The sequence below is a fragment of the Trematosphaeria pertusa genome, assembly GCF_010094035.1.
Source record: "Trematosphaeria pertusa strain CBS 122368 unplaced genomic scaffold BU26scaffold_3, whole genome shotgun sequence".
Taxonomy (NCBI): Eukaryota; Fungi; Ascomycota; class Dothideomycetes; order Pleosporales; family Trematosphaeriaceae; genus Trematosphaeria; species Trematosphaeria pertusa.
The window spans coordinates 2,188,516-2,203,223 of NW_022987214.1; the positions used below are offsets into that span (position 1 = coordinate 2,188,516).

At 55.5% G+C, this 14,708-nt stretch overlaps 7 protein-coding genes across 7 annotated transcripts; 4 read left to right on the forward strand and 3 right to left on the reverse strand.

Moving 5' to 3' along the window:
- Positions 1-12: 12 nt before the first annotated feature.
- Positions 13-1,506, reverse strand: BU26DRAFT_515890 (uncharacterized protein). The gene has a single exon (XM_033828196.1). It carries the CDS (start codon positions 1,420-1,422, stop codon positions 262-264), a length of 1,161 nt encoding a protein of 386 aa, XP_033688557.1. The 5' UTR covers positions 1,423-1,506; the 3' UTR covers positions 13-261.
- Positions 1,507-1,871: 365 nt separating this feature from the next.
- On the forward strand, positions 1,872-2,799 carry BU26DRAFT_515891 (ribosomal protein 60S). Its single transcript, XM_033828197.1, has 3 exons — positions 1,872-1,995; positions 2,047-2,133; positions 2,310-2,799. The coding sequence occupies exons 1-3, from the start codon at positions 1,924-1,926 to the stop codon at positions 2,484-2,486; spliced, it is 336 nt and encodes a 111-aa protein (XP_033688558.1). The 5' UTR covers positions 1,872-1,923; the 3' UTR covers positions 2,487-2,799.
- A 170-nt stretch (positions 2,800-2,969) lies between these two features.
- BU26DRAFT_588593 (ribosomal protein S19) lies at positions 2,970-4,021 on the forward strand (the record flags this gene model as incomplete). Its single annotated transcript, XM_033834716.1, has 6 exons — positions 2,970-2,991; positions 3,221-3,249; positions 3,301-3,329; positions 3,413-3,484; positions 3,540-3,764; positions 3,821-4,021. 6 exons carry the CDS (start codon positions 2,970-2,972, stop codon positions 3,888-3,890), a joined length of 447 nt encoding a protein of 148 aa, XP_033688559.1. The 3' UTR covers positions 3,891-4,021.
- A 631-nt stretch (positions 4,022-4,652) lies between these two features.
- On the reverse strand, positions 4,653-5,815 carry BU26DRAFT_477865 (di-trans,poly-cis-decaprenylcistransferas-like protein; the record flags this gene model as incomplete). The annotated part of the gene is made up of 3 exons (XM_033825621.1): positions 4,653-4,743; positions 4,808-5,225; positions 5,281-5,815. The coding sequence occupies 3 exons, from the start codon at positions 5,813-5,815 to the stop codon at positions 4,653-4,655; spliced, it is 1,044 nt and encodes a 347-aa protein (XP_033688560.1).
- Positions 5,816-6,119: 304 nt separating this feature from the next.
- BU26DRAFT_225046 (exocyst complex component Sec10) lies at positions 6,120-9,117 on the forward strand. The gene is made up of 3 exons (XM_033820795.1): positions 6,120-6,515; positions 6,562-8,258; positions 8,306-9,117. Exons 1-3 carry the CDS (start codon positions 6,423-6,425, stop codon positions 9,054-9,056), a joined length of 2,541 nt encoding a protein of 846 aa, XP_033688561.1. The 5' UTR covers positions 6,120-6,422; the 3' UTR covers positions 9,057-9,117.
- A 1,095-nt stretch (positions 9,118-10,212) lies between these two features.
- Positions 10,213-12,242, forward strand: BU26DRAFT_515893 (uncharacterized protein). The gene has a single exon (XM_033828198.1). The coding sequence runs from the start codon at positions 10,368-10,370 to the stop codon at positions 12,120-12,122; it is 1,755 nt and encodes a 584-aa protein (XP_033688562.1). The 5' UTR covers positions 10,213-10,367; the 3' UTR covers positions 12,123-12,242.
- A 469-nt stretch (positions 12,243-12,711) lies between these two features.
- On the reverse strand, positions 12,712-14,704 carry BU26DRAFT_538311 (CBF-domain-containing protein). The gene is made up of 3 exons (XM_033831449.1): positions 14,035-14,704; positions 13,109-13,988; positions 12,712-13,058 (listed from the first exon to the last, which is right to left on the reverse strand). The coding sequence occupies exons 1-3, from the start codon at positions 14,661-14,663 to the stop codon at positions 12,918-12,920; spliced, it is 1,650 nt and encodes a 549-aa protein (XP_033688563.1). The 5' UTR covers positions 14,664-14,704; the 3' UTR covers positions 12,712-12,917.
- Positions 14,705-14,708: the final 4 nt, after the last annotated feature.

The following is a 14,708-nucleotide window of genomic DNA, read 5'->3' on the forward strand; positions in this document are numbered from 1 at the left end:
AGAGTGTGATGTACCGAATATTAGTTTGCGAACTGGAGGCCACAATCACTAACAGCCTTCTGATACTATACAGTACCGGTCTAATGAAGAGACTTACGATGATATCAAAAACCATAACATCGCTATTGTGGCAGATGCCATACCGCTCGAAAACCCCACCACGCAGCCTTAAGCTCCATGGGTATGCAGTTGAAAATGCACAAACAACGCCCCCATCCAGGTATGCCATGTATCCGGGCCCAAGCTCCGAGAAGTGGCAGATCAGTACTTGCGTTTGTTCGCTGCCGCTTTGCTCATGGCCATTAGCTTTCGCTTCCGTTCCTCCTTTTGGCGCTTCAGTTCCGCCTCCTCTGCAAGCGCCTCCGCGTCCTCCTGCTTGGCTGCTTTAAGGGCGGCCTGCTCCTCCTGCTCGACATCCCAGATGCCGCCTTCCATGTCGGACAAGTCATCCTCAGACTCGTAATCCTCCTCCTCCAACTCTTCGTCTGACCAGCTGGCGTACCCGCCATAGCGACCTTGAGATACTTTCGATTTAGCTTTGGCTGCGGAGGCTCCTGGTCTCCCAGCAGGTGCGGCGGAAGCTGATGGTCGTGCGGTCCCTTTGTAACCAAGTTCGACTGGTTTCTTGGCGGGCCGTGCAGTGCCTTGATAACCCAGCTCTACTGGCTTCTTCTTCTCCTTCTCGGCCCCTCCCTTGCCGTTCATAGCTTTTGCTGGTATAGCTACACTGGGCTTCTTCCCTTTTGCGGCTGCCTTTGCATTCAAACGAGCCTGTTCGCGCTCCCTCTTTGTCATGATCTTTGGAGCCTCGTGCTTGATTGGAGGAGCAAGAGGCTTGGTCTGATCCTTCTCCTTTGCCTTCTGTAGTATAGCCAAATATCCACCAGGTTTCTTTGTTGGAGCTGGAGCTGGAGCTGCTGAAGCAGGAACTACTCCCGCAGGCTTCAGTGCAGGCGCTACTGCCTTCGGGGTGGCCGTCTGAGTGCTGCTGGGAGCATTGGGCTTCTTTACGGGCATATTCGCAGGTCTGGGGGCGCTCAGCCCGGCAGTCCCACGGTAGGCTCCTGTCGTTGAAGACGCGGGAGGATTTGGTTTCGTGGGCCCGGACGGCGCGGCAGGTCGTGCAGCGCCATTTGCTTGACCCGTTTGAGGAAGGGCATCTTTGCGCTGAATCTTGACATGTCCACTGTCTACCGGGCCCGACGCTTTGCGCTTCAGCGCTGGTGATTGTGCTCTATCCGCCGAGGCAACGGGTCGTGGCACGGGTTTCGGCGGACCAGAGGAGGGCGTTTGGGCAACAGTTGACACGGGCTGCGACGGGCGTGCGGCAGTCGGATCGATCGAGGAGATGAGGTCTTTGAATAACTGAGACGTTGAGCACGGATGGCCTCTCGCCAGGGGCAAGGCCTGACTCACGCTCATCTTGGGCGATGGATCAAGAGTTGACTCACTATTACCGGTCGTGACGCTTTGAGGGCGAGTCGCACATGCTTTCGAGGGACGAGTTGGGGTAGAAATAGAGCGGGAGGATGAGGGCGAGAGCGCGAAAGCGTGGAGCGGCGCCGGGGCCTAAATAAAGGACACGCGGGCAGCAGACTGTGAAGTGGCGGGCAAAAGACCAAGTCGCTCGGGACTGGCGACTTAGGTCTTTGTCTGTCACGTGCACGTGTGAGGCTGAGATTTTCCGTTCCGAGAGCGCTAGCCCAGAGCGGTTTAGCCCTTTCGGCATCCCACTGCCAATTTTGATAATTATCGTTCCAGGTCGAACTTTCCCCGATCTCCAACCACGAGAACTTGAAGCTTCAGTCTCCGTTAACGCGGTGCGTATATCCCCTTCACCGGCACTGCTACTTCGCATACTTATTCCGCAGGTTAAACCGATTGTGCTCCTGTTCTTACCCACTACATCAACCAACCATCAAAATGAAGCACCTCGCTGCCTACCTCCTGCTCGGCCTCGGTGGAAACACCTCCCCGTCCGCTGCCGACGTCAAGGTCAGAAACCTGGCAATGTAACCTTGGAGCAATATCTCACATATGCAACAGGGCGTCCTCGAAGCTGTCGGTATCGAAGCTGACGACGAGCGGCTGGAGAAGCTCCTCGGTGAACTGAAGGGCAAGGACATCGACGAAGTATGGTCTCTATGAAATGGTTGGAGTGGGCAAGAGGATGTGGCACGGGCGGACTGTGATCTGGATACCGCGAGCCTGAGGCTCTGAAGCGGATCAAAGCATATGTCGTCACGGCCAACCCTTTTCTGCACATTCCAGCCCAAGTCGCCCGAAACTATTTCGCTAACCATGCGCAGCTCATCTCCCAGGGCTCCGAGAAGCTCGCCTCCGTCCCGTCTGGCGGTGGTGGTGCCGCTGCCGGTGGCGCTGCTGCTGGCGGCGCTGCTGCTCCCGCTGAGGAGGCCAAAGCCGAGGAGAAGGAAGAGGAGAAGGAGGAATCCGACGAGGACATGGGCTTCGGTCTCTTCGACTAGGCGCGTCGCTAACTTCGACTTACCGAGGACGGATTGCCTGGCCGGTTTCTCTGCATTCACGGGAATCATGCGATACGAAAAGGAGCATTTGGGTGGTGTCGAGCGTGCTATCAATGGGGTTATGGGAACGCTTTGCGGCAACCTTCGATGTTCGCTGCTAGGATACATTGAATGAAGTCATGCACCCCCAACTTTTACTTCAGATTCGTGTTCCGAAATGTGTGGAAATAGGGGAACTGTGCTATAATACAAAGGGATCATTTTAGGGCACGAAAGAGGCCGTGCTGTCTCCATACATTCTAAAATTGTTGACACTAGAGTGAAGTTCCAGGATCGTGAAATGCCAAGACTTTGTGGCGCTAAGCGAGCCGAGCCCACTGCACCTGCGCATTTTGAACATTAACGACTCTTCAATCTCTCCGACGCACACCAACCCCGCAACCATCGAAGTCCCCCGTCCAGCTACTTCAATAACCCGCAATCATGGCTGACGAGAACTACGTACGTTTCTGCCGCGCATTTGATTGAGTGTGACCCTGCTAACACCACGACAGAACGCCGAGGAGGCTGCCGGTACGCTCTCGCTCTCTTCACGTCCTTCCTACTAGCTACCACCATGTTCCGCCGCTACGAATTGCTATGAAACATCGGTTTTGGATCATCTTTGGGGTGGCTGCTGGTGGAAGGGGGATCTATAAGCGCTGGAGATGGACATGGGCTAACGGCTGATATAGAGCTCAAGAGGAAGAGAGCCTTCCGCAAGGTAAGCGACTCGTACGTATCTGCAATTGAGAAGCTGCTGACGTCAAACCAGTTCTCTTACCGTGGCGTCGACCTCGACCAGTACGTTCCCATTCGCCCCTCGCCCCTATCCTCGATCCATGTCGAAATTCCGACAACATAGACACCATGTTAACGCAGCCCAGGTTGCTCGACCTCTCTTCGGAAGAACTCCGTGACCTCGTCCATGCGCGCGCTCGCCGTAGGTTCGATAGGGGGTAAGGATGCCCAGAACCACCCGTAAATCATGCCCCGTCTGACACCGGTAAACAGTCTGAAGCGCAAGCCGATGGGTTTGATCAAGAAGCTGCGAAAATCCAAGCAGGAGGCCAAGCCCAACGAGAAGCCCGACCTTGTCAAGACGCACCTCCGTGACATGATCGTTGTCCCCGAGATGATTGGCTCCGTCATCGGCATCTACTCCGGCAAGGAGTTCAACCAGGTCGAGATCAAGCCCGAGATGGTCGGCCACTACCTCGGAGAGTTCTCCATCTCATAGTACGTTTCCAAACACACGCGCGATAGGAGAAGCGAAATGACTAACGATCCTATAGCAAGCCCGTCAAGCACGGAAGGCCCGGTATCGGTGCCACCCACTCTTCCCGTTTCATTCCTCTCAAGTAATCGGTCTGGGTACTCGGCTGCATGGGTTCTTTGGTGGGGTGGAGAAGACGTACGTCATGACACAACGAAAATAGGTGTTAGGTGCATCCATGACTACGCTTTGCGGTCGACGTGAAGCACAAGCGGCGATCACGGCGGGCGTGGAGATTTGGTGTGCTTTCATGTAAAGAAACGAATCCACCTCAAGTCTCTTCGAATATGCTTTCGTGATGCGTTTATTCGAGTTCTTGCACTATAGCCAGTACAGGCGAGGCGCTTCAGATGTCCACGTCCTCAGTGCCCAGGTCAACCGCTAGCTCTTCCAACCATCGCTGCACATCGTTATGGTCCGCATGCCCACGCCCAGACACAAGGCCCAACGCCTCCAGCCAACCCACCACTCGAAGCAGAGTCACTGCCACGCCCCATAACGCTGCAGCAACAAGAATAGCGACTACAGCTCTTAGGAGAGGGATATGCGCCACCTCGTCGCAAAGTTTCCCAGCGCCCCATGCCGCCACGCACCACCCACGCATTATGCTTCATTGAGCCACTGCCCAGATACCCGCACCTGCCTTGAGAAGGATACTAGGTGTAGGTTTAGCAGGCTTAAAGGATCAGGGAGCTGTGACATGTGGTAGCTTGGAAACGGAGAGCTGGAGGCAAGAGGTTCTATTGGTAGATAGGTGGGTGTGCTATGTAAGGTGTTTGAGGTTATAGACAGTGGGTATTTGAGCAGTGGAAAAAGAAACGGAAACGGTGATTTGGGAAGGGTGTGCATCGTTACCTGCCCATACGCATTTCTGCTTTTCCGTACTTCTGGAGGGCTTGCAGGAAAACTTGGTAGTTTACGCCTTTGTTGTCGGGCAGGTGGCTAAGCGTAGGGTTAGTAAGCGGGGGGTATACGACTTGAGCGAGCTGGTAGGGATAATACGTACAATATCTCCGTCAACCGCAGCTGCCACGGCGGATACCCTTTCAGCACCACGGTCGGACTGAAGAGGATGAGAAGGTCGGGCTCTGTGCTCACGTGGTCGCTCAGCTCCGCGTCTATGAGGTTCGAGTCGATTTGGTTGATGCCGACGTCGCCTTTCTGCGCCATCTGGGCGAGCGTTACGGTCAGGTCGATGAGCGTGTCGCGGCCGTCGTGTTCGGAGAGGAGCAGCACAGTTATGTGGGGGCGCGCGGTGGACGCGCCGTTCTCCGTGGGCTCGGAGTTGGGTGTCGCGGGCGGAGAGTAGGATGTCATATGCGGCGCCTTGACGGTGAGGGTAGGGCGGCGGCGGGAGCCAAAGTATGTCTCGAGGCTCTTCCAGATGGCGGCGTGGGTTTGCGGGAGGTAGTTCTTAAGTACGCCTAGAAGATATTAGTATTTACACTCAAGAAAAGAAGGGAGCAGAGAAGCATTTACCCTTCCTTTCGTAGATGCTCAGGAACGAGATGCCCGCAGCCGCGCTCCACGCAGCGATCTCGCACACGTCGTTAAGCAGCCCCTCTACCCCAGCAGTCCCCTGGTCCTCGTCATCCTCATTGTAGTCCAGAATAACACTCAAATGATTCGGCAACCGCTCCACATTCCTCACATCGCTCACTATCCACTCAGGCGTATGGTGGTGGTGCCCCATAATAGCGCGCATCTTGTACCAGGAGAGGCGCCATGCGCGGCGGAAGCGGAAGAAGACAGAGAAAATGAGGGAAATAGTTTGGTATATGAGGAAGTGGAGGAATGCGCGGACTCGACCGTGTTTGAGCTTCGGTTGCGAGGACCGCCGACGCTTGCGCTGTTTTGAGCCGGACCTTGAGGGCGAGGGCGACGAAGAGGTTGGTTCGGGCGGTAGGTGGGCTTTTATCATCTCCTCGCGCTCCTTGGGGCCCATTTGCTTTCCGTCTAGAGCGCCCCGGCGGAAGGCGAGCTCTTCTTTGGGCGAGATGCCTGTGGATGCCATTGCGGCGGGAGGAAGCAAGCTGTGGGTGTATGAATATGCTGTCTGTGAAGTTTCAGCGAGCGGCAAGCGCACAGGCAAACGAGAGCATGTGCGCTGGTGGAAGAATGGCTGCTGTGGTGTTAGTTTGTGCCGAGCGGTGCCGTCATAAGAAGTTGGAAAGTTGTGAGGCTGGAGCACCGCGTGGCGCCGCTGCTTCCGAAGCTGGCAGCCAAGAGGCGGTGCTCAGCCATGTTGAGCAGGCGCGATTGCGCGTAGCGGTCGCAATTGCTGATGACGGCGCCGAGACGCTTTATCTGGCTTTGTGGCAATGGAGAGAGGGTTCCATGGCGGGGATGAGGTTGTCTTGATGCATGAGGTCAGTCGGCAGCTGCTCGCCCAAGGCTCACCCAAGACGCACCTCCGACGCGGGGCGCCACAAGCCACAGCATTCGCGGAGCTCCATCTGGCCAATCTCCAGAAACCACGCAGATACGCAAGCACTCGACTTAACTGCCTCGAAGCTTTCACTCTCGGCGAACGACATTGCAGACTCCATTGCGCCTCTCGAAGGGCTACAGTCGGACATTCGTCGACCACCGCTCACATGCTCCGCAGGTAGGCATAGACAATGTCACGCCCAAGCGCGGACTCGGCGTCCCTGCTGTCGCATACGACGTCGAGGTCGACCCGTGGCTTCAACTTTACGCTAGAGTACTTCTCCGTAAGTCCCCCAGTTGCCTCAAAGTGATTTCGTTAACGGGCTCCAGAATAAGGACTTCATTGTCAAGGACTTTATCGAAGCCCTCTCCGACAGCGCCATACCTGCCTCCCGCAAATCCGGACCCAGCGCCGACCGAGCGCACTTCGACCCCAAACCGCTGATCCGCTCGTTCGAACATGCGTTGACGCGACTAAATGGCTTATCCGAAGAGCTCGAAGAGCGCGAGAACGAGCTCTCCGGAGCCGTGCGCCGCGCCGAATCCCAGCACAATCAGAACGTGGAATCCCTGGGCCGGAGGCTAGATCAGGCAATCGACCAGTTCCAGCAATTAGATAGCTCGTTGAACGGGGGTGGTGCGGAGGACGTCGCCCCAGACGCTGGGGGTAACGTTGCTGTCCGGATAGGAGAACGACTGGAAGAGCTGGATAGACAACGGCAAAGAGCCCAGGATGCAAGGTTCTTGATCGAGTGCTGGCAGGAGGTCAGCCAACGGGGAACCCTTGACATTCTTGAAGACATGAAAAGACGCGGAGGTACGGTGCGCTGTGCCCATATCGCGCGGCAGCTCCTGAAGATCAGCGCGCGTCTCGATCCTGACGGGTCTCAGGCTGTGAACGGGAATGGAAATGCCCCCAACGGCGTGAAGAGGAGGCCACTCGGCGTGAAGCACAACACGAAAGAGATTATCGAAAAGTTTCTGGAGAATCTCGAACAGGACTTGCTGTCTAACTTCGACGAGTACTACCGACGGCCAAACTATGACGGAATGCGGGAGTGTGCTGTTGCGTTGAAAGACTTCAATGACGGTGCTAGCGTGATTGCGACCTACGTGAACCAGCACTCGTTCTTTATCGATCGCAACCAGTTAATCACGGAGGAGCTGACGGGTGATGCGGAGACGTGGGATCGTCTTCAGGACCCGGACGCGGAACCGCCAGGTGTGGAACCAAGTCTACAGTCGCTAGTCGACGAAGTGAAGATTGTCGTGCAGGAAGAGTCGGCAATCATCAAGCGGGCGTTTCCCTACTACGAGGAGGTCCTGATAAGATTCCTGCAGAGGATATTCCAGCAGTCGATCCAACAGCGACTGGAGATGGTCCTGGAGAAAGCGAATGAACTGTCGTCTCTCGCGTTTCTCCGTTCATTGCAGGCATCGAGGACCTACATCACTACTCTAGTAGACGATCTGAAAGCCCACGGCTTGACTGAACACCCCGAGCCTGTGACATCTCAGATTGCCGCGACTTTGGATCAACAGCTGGAAGACCTGTTCGTGCCGTACTTTGTCGGTTCGTCCTACATCGAGCGAGAGAAGAAGAACCTAGAGGAGCTCTATTCCTCTTTACTCCTCAAGTACACAATCTATCATTCCCGACGGCGGAAGATGCCGACGACGTACTTTGCGTCACTCGCTCAGCGAGGCAAGGAACTCGCAGCCTCTGCACGAGATGCATATATGGAAAGGCTCGACAGCACAGATCTACCACCTACCCAGAAGGCCATGCTTCTCCGAATTGCGGGTTTGAAAGAAGACCAGAGTGAGAAGAAGGAGATCGAAGTCACGGAAGAAGACGGGAAACTATCTCTCTCCACCGCAAAGCGTATGCTAAAATGGTTGGCAGAAGGCGTAGGGCGAGGCCTGGAGCTTTCGCCAAGCAGCGAAACACCAAAGGATGTGCAGAATCTCCTAAACCTCCTCCTAACACACATGGGCGAGATATACCTCGAGACCGCCCTAGATGCGTAAGTCCCGTCGCCCTTCCCATACTCTTCATCACTAACGGTATCAGCGCGTCCGACCACGCCGCCTCGCAAGAAAACCTCAAAACACCCCCCGACCTAACACACCTCTCCTCCCTCCACACCATAACCACAATTCTGCACCTCCTCCAGCAAACCACCGGCACCATTCTCCTCCCCCTCGCGACCCCGAATCTCACTATTCGTCGGGAGATTGAGAAGTCCACAAACGCCACCATGGCGACCCTAGAATCGAAGCTTTCCAATATCCTCAACCTCACGCTTACTGCGACCCTAAACTGGGTCTCTAAATGCCTCGCCCAGCAGAAGAAGACTGATTTCCGGCCTCGAGACGATATGGACCTCATGGCCGCGAGTAGCGAGACACCTGCTTGCCAGGCAGTCAGCCAGTTCCTAACCCGCGTCGCCACACAATCCACATCCGCCCTCAGCGGCCGCAACCTCTCTCTGTTCCTCTCCGAGCTCGCGCTCGGTCTGCGCTCCCTCGTCCTCGCGCACCTGCTCAAATTCACCGTCTCCCAATTCGGCGGCATCACCGTCTCCAAAGACATGAACCGCTACGCGGAAATGGTGCGGCAGTGGCCGACGGGTGAGGATCTGGTACCAGGTGCTATGGATGTCCTGGTCGACGTGAGCCAGCTTTTCGTAGTGGGCCCGGAGGCGCTAAGGGAGAGACTGAGGGGCGCGAGTGCGAGTGATGCGGCGGAGTTGAAGCAGTTTATTATGAGGAGAGAGGATGTGGGGAGTGTGGGCGTGCAGGCTGTGCTGAATGCTATGTAGGGTAGTAATATTAGGGCTTGTAGGGGTTATAGAGGTTTGAGCGGGTCGCGGTAGGATAGGATACCATTGTGTTCATGTTCGTCCTAGTCCGAACCCTTCCAAAATCATCTCCACTTCCAACCTACCCCTTCCCTACACCCTCGCGCGGATAATCCACAACCCTATACGCCCCCGGCAACAGCTCGCAATTCAACACCACCCTCAACCCTCCCATCCCTTCCCCTTCCCCTTCCCCACTCCCATCCCTCCCCTCGCCTCCTCTCACAATAACCCGAATCCCCGGACACAGATCCAACAACATCTGCCTACACCGCCCACACGGCGGAATCACGCCCCGCCCCTCATTCCCCACGGCGACGATATGCGTCAGCTGGTCGGCCGCGCCGTGCGCAGCCGCGTTGCCGAGCGCGACGATCTCTGCGCACGGCCCGCCCGTGAAGTGGAACACGTTGACGCCCGTGAAGACGCGGCCGTCGGCGCTGAGGGCGGCGGCGGCGACGCTGTGCGTGGCGGAGATGGGGAGGGAGCGTATTGTGCTGGTTGCGGCGGTGACGAGGGTTTGGATTGGGGTTGAGGGGGAAGGAGGGTGGTGGGGCGGGGAGGTGTGCATTTTACTTTCTGGTTGGCGGGAGGGGTTTTGATGGTGATGATGATGGAGAAGAAGGGAGGCAGAATGGGTGCGGTGCTGAGATGCGTCACGGTGCCGTTTCCACGGTCCGGTCGGTCGGCTTTGGGAAGACTCGATGCGGTCTCCGTGTTGCGGGGAAATGGCGTGGTCTTGGGTGCAGACTGGCAGTACTTAGCATTTATGCTGGCAACAACACGCATCCCTAACTCTTTTCTTCATCGATGCTGGACATTAACGCCTCTCGTACAGGGGTAGGGGGGTTTTACGCGGGTGTAGACCTGGGACTGACCGAGCGTGCAAGGGGCACTAATTCCGACCTTCTGGCCAAGACAAGCTGTGTGGTATGAAGAGTGCAAGGGCAAAGTCCTCTCTGTGTGGTTCGTCGCCTCCGTTATTGGTTATATGAGTATTACCGAGAATGTCTTCTGTATACGCATCGATGACTCGAGCGGACTTCCCTGACGGGTTTAGTTCCCTTTCAACTACCTAGGTAAAACCCCTCTTCGTTAGAGGTTCCTCCGCACAAAGCTCTGCGCCAACATCACCGTGCTACGGTAACATCCATACTCTAGTTTTGCTTTTTCTACTCGCCGCGCGCCGTTTAAAGTTCACCTATGAAGGAGTCTCGGTAAAGAGTATACTTCAGCGCAGATCAACAGTGGATAGATCCGACGACATGCAACATGGCGCCACAAAAAGAGAAGGAACACGAACAGGAACACTGGCTCTCCCGCTACGCATCCAACTACCATGCATGGAGAACAGAGCAGCCTCTCCGGGGCGGCAAGAAAGTCTTCACCCGCCCGCTCGGCCTCGTCGAGTACTCTTTCGACACCGACGGCAGCGACTACGGCGGCCGCGCGGATATGAACGCCCTCTTTACCCTGGAAATTGCGCATTGTCTGCCTTCAAATGAAGCGTTCAGGCGAAGAATAGCGCTCGCGTGGGCGAGTCTGAGACTGCAGCACGTCATGCTGATGAGTCGCGTGCGCGAGGACGAAAAGAGCGGAACAAAGCGTTTCGTGGTCGATGTGCCGCGGAGTGCGGAAGAGGCTGTTGAGCAGGCGATGAGGGGCATTGTTTGGGTGGAGGATTTTGTGGATGGCGAGGTTGATGGCGTGGAGCTGCATCGGCATTGTTTGAATGTGGGAAGGGTCATTGAGCCCGAGACGTGCTTGTCGAAACTGCATGTCCTGCCGCTCGTTGAGCTCCCCGGTGGGAGGACCTTTGAGTTGAGGTTTCTGATCGTGATGGCGCATCAGATTTCTGATGGGCTGGCGGCGTATAATTGGTTTTCGCATTTTGTGCGCATTTTGAATATGTCGGCGCGCGAGATTGAGCGGGAGATTGAGTGGTTTAGGGAGGAGGGCAGGATGAGAGCTAGACTGCCGCCTGCGCAGGAGGATTTGTATCCGCGAATTGCGGGGAATAAAGCGAGGCAGAGATGGTTCTGGGCGATCATGAGGGTATTGAGGCATGTTAGGAAGACGCTTCCGCCTACCTTCACGAACCCCCTCCGCCGCTCAGAGAGACTACCGCAAGCGCCCGCCCTCCGTCCGACCTTCTCCAAGCTCTTCGACTACTCCGTGGCGAGCAAGCCCCCGATGAATTCGGGACATTGCTCCGTCGCGCTATCCAAAGCAGCGTCAACCCGCCTCATCGCCCTCTGCCGCTCCATCAACGCTAGCATAGGCGCAGGCTGCTTCGCCCTCGCCGGACTCAGCATGATGGAACTCCACGAATCGCTTCACCCCAACATCCCGCTCCCCCAACGCCACGCCTTCGCAGCCTCCTTCCCGCTGAATCCCCGCGCGTTCTTTGGCTTCAACACGCCGGCCGATAGCTGCATGTTAGCGTTCAGCGACGGGATCGTGATGCCGTTTTTAACATCTAGTCTGCCGGTTGAGGGACGGTTTAAGCTGATTGCGCGGCAGGCGAATCGGGGGTTGAGAGCGTATCAGAAGAGGCTGAAGGGAAGGGAGACGAGCGGCGGGCTGCTGGACCCGCATTCGCCAGGGCGTCTGCTCGCGAACGGGTATTTGTTCCAGCTCGAGCGCGTGGAGTCGAAACTGCCTCCTTCGCGCCGCACAGGAATCAACCCCCAGGGCGCGCTTCCCGCGAAAACATTCATGGCTGGGGCTACGTGCGGTGTTAGCTCCGTTGGGTCGACGGCGGCTTTTTTCAAGCCTGGGATGTATGATTTGGGTCAAGTTGGACGGGGAGAGGGGACGAAGGACTTCTCGGCGGATTTTCGCGGGCTGAAGATGGGTGTTAGGGCGAGGGAGAATGAGTTCCTGGTCGGCAGCTCGACGGATGCGGACGGGATTGTCGGGTTTGGAGTGAGCTATGATGCGAATGCGATTAGTGAGCAGGCGGCGGAGATGTGGGCGGAGAAGATTAGGTCGCTGCTGGAGGTAGAAGACAGGCCGAAGTTGTGAAGTGGTTCCTATCATGATGCAAGGTCTGTTAGGTTGCACCGCCTACGCCCGGGCGGTTACAAAAATCAAACCCTAGCACTGCGATACCTAAGCGAGAACAGCTTTTAGAGCTTGTGTTAGAATTAGTAGAAAATATAAGTTATAGACTTAGCTACTTTATAACGCTCGTGATAGCGAGGTGCAGTGTCCCTGCGCACACGCGTGCTCACGTGCCGAACGGTGAAGACGGAAGGAGCGCGGAAAGTTGGTAACAGACATCCTGGAGGCCTTCGTAGGACTATACAGCGGCAGTTAGGCACAAGAATAGCTAATAAGATCCGGGCAGGAGTGCTTTTCTAGAGTAACATCTTCGTCAATTCTCTAGATACGCGATGAGCGTAACAGACGTCCTGGCGGCCTTCGCTGGAGCGTACAATGGCAATTTTCGAGCATGGGTAATTGAATGCTAGCAGGGATGCTTTTCCAAAGGTAACATCTTCATTGTTGAAGACGTGCATAACCACTATCCTGGAGGCCGTCGAAGGAGTGTACTATGGCAGCTCGGTATAAGGATAGCTAACGAGATCTTAACGGGAATCCTTTTCCAGAGGTGGTATTGTTGTCGATTCTCTAGATATGCAACGTGCGTAACAAGCATCCTGGTGGCCTTCGAAGGATTTTCCAGAGGGGACCTCTTCGTCGATTCTCCAGATATACGACGTGCGTAACTGCTACCCTAGAGGCCTTCGTAGGTGCGTACAATAGAACGTATACTTAGCTGAGCATAGAAGTAGAAGTTTGTATCATTCCGTATTCTTATCTCGACTCCATCACCTGGGTCAACAGCTGCCCCAGAACATTCAAGCCTCCTTCATCAGTAGTCAATATCCGCTTCGGAATCTCAAACTCCACCTCTGGATCCTTCTTCAAGTCTCTTCCAAGTTCCACCTCAAGGAGCTGCAAACATCGTTAGTCTTTGCCCTCCAATGAATAAAGAAGGCACATACCGCGCTATAAGAGTGGTCCAGGAAGTCCTCCAGGTTGTATGATCGTTTGGTGAATTGCTCAGAAATGATCTTGGCTAGTGTTGCGACGTTCGGGTGGTAGTGCGACTGCAGCGACTCAAGCTCCCACACACTGCTCTCAATAGCGTTTGTGAGCAGCGGATCCTTCTCGTCCATGTCAAAGGGATCGTCCATGCCTTCTGCTTCTATCTCTTTCTTCAGCTCTGGATCCCGTGTTTCGCGGTGCATCATGAATGTGCATGCAGGGTGGCGCTTGAACATGTTGTATATCCAAGGTACGACCACAACAATGCCTGCCGGTGGCGCGTACAGGGCTAACCTCGAGAGACGCTTGATGAAACTCGCAACAAGGGCCGCCGGCAAATGTGTCGAAGACATGAAGGTATCTAGCAACCGGAAGAAACGTGACCTATGTTTGGAATACAGTAAGCCCTCATCCAGCAGGGAGTAAAGCTTCTGGTAGAAAGAGGGATAGTCGAGGTTCTTCTTGGAAATTAGATAGTACAACCCGGAAAGTGCCAGGAGAGATGTGGCTCCGCCAACGTCGTAGGAGTCGGTAAGAAAGTCCATGAGCATCTCGGGCTGCGGGAACCACGGGGCTATCTGATGCGAGAAGACGGCGAGAACAGACTTTCGCTGCTCTTTCGTGATGCCGGACCGCAGCGTTGCTAGCCAAGCTTCTTGTGCCCGGGACTTGTACGCGCTCAAAGAGGGCACTGGACTCTTCCCTTGAGCTTCTGTGTAGAGGTTCTGGATGTCCTCTTTCGAGGAGGGAACGATGTCCAAAGCGAGGAGCAGTGATAGGCTATTAGATGCTACAAGACGCTTCGCTGAGTCTTCTTGGCCTGGTTGGAGAATGGTTCTTCCAATGTTAGCATGCTACATATCAAGCTGTCGGAGGTGCTTACTTGATGGATTGAAATGTGGAGATGCGGATATCATCGAACTTCTTGAAGTATTTCTCCACAAACTCGTCCCGTGTCGGATCGTCCCCCGGTAGATGCAGCACAGTGTCCACTATCCGTGGAAGCGGACTCTTGTAAATGTTGAAGTCTTTTTGCTCTTTGGACTCCTCCTTGACAAGACGCATTAGGAGCGTCAATGCCACGGACTGCTTCGGTGGCTGCTCGCTGGGCAGGAAATGCTCCAAAAGCATTCTGATATATTCCCGGTATCTCTCCTTCAGCCACGACACAATAACCGCTTCCGACTCAGCCATGCCCTTGCTTTTCACCATGTCCCCGGTCGAGAGTAGTCTGGTGAAGATCCGACATAGTGCGACGGCGGCGAGGATTGAGGTCTCGGTATCAGCAGTCTGACTTTTCCCTAGCTGGAGCAGGGTCGCAATGTTGTTGTAGTGTCGGCGCGACTCAAGGATCTGCGATTCGAGGCGCAATATCTCGGCCTGGAGGTCGCCGTCGCCTTCTTCGCTAGAGGACTTTCGGCGGGTCTTCGATTTCGATTCGCGGCGGTCTGCTTTTCCAGATTCCCTTTTCCTCTTGACGCCAGCCACGGCAGCAGCCTTGGTACCCGACATCTCGATTTCGGACCGGTAAAAGGTGGTTTGCCGAATGTGTTGCTG

What these genes read in the sequence shown, in the direction of transcription:
- BU26DRAFT_515890 (XM_033828196.1), bottom strand. Translation starts at nt 1,422, where the DNA reads ATGAGCGTGAGTCAGGCCTTGCCCCTGGCGAGAGGCCATCCGTGCTCA.
- BU26DRAFT_515891 (XM_033828197.1), top strand. Translation starts at nt 1,924, where the DNA reads ATGAAGCACCTCGCTGCCTACCTCCTGCTCGGCCTCGGTGGAAACACC. An exon ending in CGTCCGCTGCCGACGTCAAG is followed by an intron (nt 1,996 to 2,046) that starts GTCAGAAACCTG and finishes CATATGCAACAG; the next exon opens with GGCGTCCTCGAAGCTGTCGG. An exon ending in AGGGCAAGGACATCGACGAA is followed by an intron (nt 2,134 to 2,309) that starts GTATGGTCTCTA and finishes AACCATGCGCAG; the next exon opens with CTCATCTCCCAGGGCTCCGA.
- BU26DRAFT_225046 (XM_033820795.1), top strand. Translation starts at nt 6,423, where the DNA reads ATGTCACGCCCAAGCGCGGACTCGGCGTCCCTGCTGTCGCATACGACG. An exon ending in TTACGCTAGAGTACTTCTCC is followed by an intron (nt 6,516 to 6,561) that starts GTAAGTCCCCCA and finishes AACGGGCTCCAG; the next exon opens with AATAAGGACTTCATTGTCAA. An exon ending in CTCGAGACCGCCCTAGATGC is followed by an intron (nt 8,259 to 8,305) that starts GTAAGTCCCGTC and finishes TAACGGTATCAG; the next exon opens with CGCGTCCGACCACGCCGCCT.
- BU26DRAFT_515893 (XM_033828198.1), top strand. Translation starts at nt 10,368, where the DNA reads ATGGCGCCACAAAAAGAGAAGGAACACGAACAGGAACACTGGCTCTCC.
- BU26DRAFT_538311 (XM_033831449.1), bottom strand. Translation starts at nt 14,663, where the DNA reads ATGTCGGGTACCAAGGCTGCTGCCGTGGCTGGCGTCAAGAGGAAAAGG. An exon ending in TCCACATTTCAATCCATCAA is followed by an intron (nt 13,989 to 14,034) that starts GTAAGCACCTCC and finishes TAACATTGGAAG; the next exon opens with AACCATTCTCCAACCAGGCC. An exon ending in TGGACCACTCTTATAGCGCG is followed by an intron (nt 13,059 to 13,108) that starts GTATGTGCCTTC and finishes CGATGTTTGCAG; the next exon opens with CTCCTTGAGGTGGAACTTGG.